The 5,000-nt window shown below is 43.2% G+C and overlaps 1 protein-coding gene across 1 annotated transcript in view; it reads right to left on the bottom strand.

The window, feature by feature from the left end:
• LOC125045122 overlaps positions 1 to 5,000 on the bottom strand; it is an 11,720-nt gene that overhangs the window by 3,402 nt on the left and 3,318 nt on the right. Inside the window, exons 2-10 of the mRNA XM_047642239.1 lie at positions 4,854 to 4,986; positions 4,127 to 4,331; positions 2,761 to 2,954; positions 2,392 to 2,604; positions 2,013 to 2,183; positions 1,350 to 1,532; positions 909 to 1,062; positions 512 to 663; positions 1 to 35 (exon numbers count right to left, since the gene is read on the bottom strand). The exon at positions 1 to 35 is cut by the window's left edge and continues 63 nt beyond it. Of these exons, the coding sequence (XP_047498195.1) occupies positions 1 to 35; positions 512 to 663; positions 909 to 1,062; positions 1,350 to 1,532; positions 2,013 to 2,183; positions 2,392 to 2,604; positions 2,761 to 2,954; positions 4,127 to 4,331; positions 4,854 to 4,986 (1,440 nt within the window). The remainder of the gene's footprint in view (positions 36 to 511; positions 664 to 908; positions 1,063 to 1,349; positions 1,533 to 2,012; positions 2,184 to 2,391; positions 2,605 to 2,760; positions 2,955 to 4,126; positions 4,332 to 4,853; positions 4,987 to 5,000) is intronic.

The raw sequence follows: 5,000 nt of genomic DNA, 5'->3' as shown, positions 1-5,000 counted from the left end.
CGTGAGACGTCATTTTCCGTGTGGATTCCCAGCTCCTGATTTAAGCATGGAAGAACTTTTGAATAAGTTTGGCTCTACTTCCCTTCCAAAACGACATATTGAGTATATTCAAGTAATGAATAAGTATGGCTCTACTTCTCTTCCAAAACGACATATTGAGTATATTCAAATAATGAATTAGTGTGGCTCTACTTCCTTTCCAAAACGACATATTGAGTATATTCAGGTAACGCACACCAATAATCTGCTATTACATGGTCAAATTCTTGGATTTTTTATTTTTTTTTTGCATCATGAAATGCAACATTCAGTACATGTACAGCAATCGTTTGCGCTTTACTACATTTAGGGCAATTTTTACCATATAAGCTGAATCAGTAATAAATGATATTGAACTATGAACGGCGACTGTAGACTTCGATCAACCATCTACAGCTGTTCACAGTCTACACAGCTTGTCAGTGTTTTATAATACGTTACAGACATATTGAAACCACTGATGCTACCGTACCCAAAAGACATGCTCCAGCAGAAGGAGTGGGCCGTGGTGCCGCATTTGGGAGATGTCGCCACTGACCAGGAAGGCGGCCTCCTCCGCCAGCCTCGTCAGGAAGTCCTCGTCGACAGTGCCTGTGTCTGCGTCCGAACCTGTCACTGAGCCTTCTGTTGGGCAGAGGTGGCTTTTGTCTCGAAAAGTGGTCTCGAACGACTTAAATTTTATGTATTATACTGGATAAAGAAAAAAAACAACTTGTGCAGCAAAGTATTTGAATAATTGTAGACTATGCAGTTGGATACGTTGATTACCAATTAACCAGCAACATATTGAAAATACAGAACTGAATCTAACACAAAGTTTGTACTTCACATCACTGCTCTGCAGTCTCACGCTGCACCCTTTCCCTTACCGCTTGAGGGAGCCAGTATCCTGGAGGCGGCAGCGAGGGCGGGAGTGTCGGCGGGGCTGAGGGCGGGGCAGAGGTCCGAGAGGGCCGAGAGGTCGGGTTCCACCCACTCGCGGGCTAAGACCCCGTGCTGGATCCCGCGGTCCATCTCCACGATCTTGAGACAGGGGAAAGAAGAGAAAGATTTTTTGGCAAGTTGAAAAGCTTTAATATACTGGCGAGAAACTAAACAAAGATATTTTTTTTCCACTCAGACAAAGGATCGAGTTTTTTATTGACATCATAATCATCAATATTGTTATGCCATTCATATTTATATTAAACCGCTCGTTCTTTCGTTGCCCACTGTTGCGAAGCGCAATTTACGAATCCACACGATCCAAGTAAATATAAGCACATTGGGTCTTGAATATAAATCCGTACAGCCATCATGCCCAAGCTTACTTCCATAACCAGCTGGTGCATGGCTTCGTAGTGCATGAGAGAGAGGCCGCGGGCTTGCTGAGTGTAGAAGGTCGTGGTGTTGCCGAGTCTGTCCTTGTACTGCTGAATCAGTTCCTTCACTCTCTTCACCTCTCGCACGACGTTCTGCTCCCTTGTCAAGCGCCTGCAGTCGGCTTCCTCTGCCTGGGGACGAGGTAGTAGAGACCTATTCAGTTATAACCGTTCTTAGTTTGAATTTGTTCTGGCTATGTTTTTTTTCCGAGTGGTAATTCACGAGAGAGGAAGAGAAATATGAAGGTAATGCATTGCCGATATAAAAGATAAGTGTTTAATATTTGATGAAAAATTCTTTCACCAGACAGACAATCAAGAGGCCCTCACTCTTTTTCCCCAGGATTACCATGAATTTGTAAAACATTCATAAATGAAATATCGGGTAATTTGCTAAATACCCAATTTCAGCATTCATCCCAATCTTAACTTTTCACTTTCTGTCACTATCTCGACAGGTAATTATTTTACTGACGATGATGGATTTTAATAATTTAATACTACTTTCATTTTCATTTTAAAAGACTACCTTAATTGCCCTTCCTTGGAACCAGTATTAACCTGATGCATTTTTCTTTTCCTTAGGATTATGCGAGTAATAGAAAATCAAACCTTTCTCCTGCTGCTGTTAAGCGAGGGCCTGAGAGCGTTAAGTGTGCGTCTGCCCTCGCTAACTAGGGCGGTCGTCTCCCTGTACTGCTGCTGGAGGACCTGCTGGTTGTAGCGTAGCTGGCTCTCCTCCATCTGCTGCCCAGCCTTCACCCTCATCAGCTCTACCAGCACCTGGAACCACGTCAGCCTTTAGGTGGGTGTAAACTGTATCCATTTTCCCTACCCCAGTGTCTCTTGCCTTGATTAAGGAAAGTACTGCAATTAACACGAACATACTTAGAAAGAATTCCTGTTTTCTGGCATTTACGGTCTTGGCCAAGTCCTCGAGGCCTTTTGTAAACTGCCGTCCCGAGGAGCTGCTTTGAAAAATAAAATGCACCTTTTCGATGTCGGCGTCGAGTTGGTCTTTGATGGCGGTGTGTGGGGCGGCGCCGTGCAGCTTCAGCTCAATTATTTCGTCCATTCGAGACGTGCGATTGTGCAACCGTTCGTGCAGGAGGCGGTGCAGCTGTTGGTTTAATTCCCGAACGGCCTCATCCCATACATCGCTGTAATGTACCACCAGCTCCTTGCGCTCGGTGTCCGCCACTTCCTATGGGTGGAACAGCATGACACGTTACGTAAACTTTGAGTGCTTATGCTTTCAAAACGACACACTTGTTAATTATAAGAAATCGCATACTCAAGAACGCAGAACGGAATCTTACAGCGAAGACACGTATACACTAGCCCCCATATTCACACGCACCTGTACGGCCCTCAGTGAGGTACGGTAAGATTGGTGAAGTTCGGTCACGTGCTCTGTGATTCTCCTGAGCAACTCGACCCTCTCCCGGGCATGTTGAAGAGCTTCCCTGCTGTATATGGCGTCCAGCTCTCGCAGCTCCTCCCGCAGTCCCTCGATCACAGCCACCTTCTGCTGCGTCAGTTCTTCGCTCCATTCTGGGGGGATGCCGTAGCGGTTGGAATTATACGCTGAAATTCTATGCCATGGATGCATGTGGGTTTAGGACGCTTGAACTGTTGTTGGTTATTTTCCCTCTTCTCATCTGTAACTTTGGCTCTTTTATATTGTCTTTGTATGAATATAGGTGGCGTTAGTAAGGACTGGCTAAATATTGAAGACAAAGGTCGAAGGTCGGGGGCAGTGGTCAAACAAATTAATTTAACGTAACTTATATTTAATGAATCAAATGAGATCGACAAGCACCCAATTCTCTAAAAATGACTAGGTGATTAGTTCACAAGGAATAATCACGTTCCCAGGCTTGGTGGAGACAGATGGGTTTGGGGCCAGTTTCCAAATGGCTGAATGAAGTATAAATTACCGAGAGTCAGCTTCAAAAATACATGATAAAAGTTTAGCGTCTTGGTATTAACTATATGTACTGGATAAACTTTGGGCATAGGTAAACGGACATTTTTAACTACAAAGAAATATGAACTTGTCAGAAATAAAAGGTAAGGAGTAGAGGTAAAGCGAGGAAAATGCATTTAATCATAAAAGGTAGGCATTAATCAGCCCAAATCTAGGCATTCACAAGCCCACGAGGTTTGATTGTAAGCCATCTTATGAGTGTAGAAACTCAAGGAAGCAAATTTATAAACAAATAAAATTTAGAATTGGCAAATTAAGGTAAACATATAATATAAATATATATACATATTTATATTTAAAGATACATAATAAATGATGACTAATGATTTAGGCTTGGTTTGACTGGCTCTCGAGACTTCAGTCAAATTATGGCTGTCTGTGTATTGTGCTTTTAAACAACCCACTGTGTGCAAGGAATGGCCCGGGTTACTATCAACTGGCGACGCTGTGAGTTGTATGTGTGTGTGTGTGTGTGTGTGTGTCTGTGTGTGTGTGTGTGTGTGTGTGTGTGTGTGTGTGTGTGTGTGTGTGTGTGTGTGTGTGTGTGCATATATGTAAGCATATATATATATATATATATATATATATATATATATATATATGTGTGTGTGTGTGTGTGTGTGTGTGTGTGTGTGTGTGTGTGTTTGTGTGTGTGTAAATATATATTTGCATATATATATACACATATTTCTTTTCTTTTCTCTATCATGGAGAAATTCATGGGCGCATTCGTTACCCCTCAGCTGACACAGGCTTTCGTGCAGGTCCTCGGGGATGCAGAAGTCTGTGGAGAGTTCCCAGGCCTCCTGCATCTTCTTCAGCGCCTGACGAGTTTTCTTGTGGTCGTTCTCAAGGGCGTCCCTCCAAGTGTCTCGTCGGGTTTCACTGTCCACAACGGCAGCCACCTCGCCGCTCACGGCCGCCACTTCCACATTGCCCACCTAAGCGATAGAAATAGCCATTAACGTCTCCACATGCAGTGGGGTGAACACTGCCTTCCTTTTTTAAGAGAGGAAGTCTGTCCGATTTCCATTGAAGAAAAGTGGATATGGCTGCGGAAGAATAGATGAGGAGAGCACCAACTTAATGCTTAATGCTTAAATCAAACCTCTCTTAAATTCGTTGTTTTTTTCAAGGCTAGAGTGTATAGTGCGCGTGATAATCTAATGTTCGGGAGTTCGAGCCTATATATATATATATATATATATATATATATATTTATATATATATATGTATATATATTTATATATGTATATATATATATGTATATATATATATATATATATATATATATATATATATATATAACATCTTTAGTGTAATATATGAAGAAATCATTTTGGGTGATATAGCAGAGCTATAGTTGTGTAAAATTTGCTTAAGACGAACATCTTAGCAAAGCTGCGCCGGCAACTGCCCTGCTACCCCAGTTTTGTCAAGGTCCTTCGAGGAGCGGAACTGACCATCGTGCAGCCCTGCTTGACCAGGCCGCGGAGAGAGCGCTCGTGGCCGTGCATGGCGGCCGTGAACCTCTGGCCGGACTGGTTGGCGTGGACGACGGCCGAGTCCTCCCGGCTGACCACTTTGTCGTCATCCCTGGAAGGAAGCAC

The sequence above is a fragment of the Penaeus chinensis genome, chromosome 36, assembly GCF_019202785.1.
Source record: "Penaeus chinensis breed Huanghai No. 1 chromosome 36, ASM1920278v2, whole genome shotgun sequence".
NCBI lineage: Eukaryota > Metazoa > Arthropoda > Malacostraca > Decapoda > Penaeidae > Penaeus > Penaeus chinensis.
The sequence above is the reverse complement of the archived record's forward strand: the minus strand, read 5'-3'. Positions and strand labels throughout refer to the sequence as shown.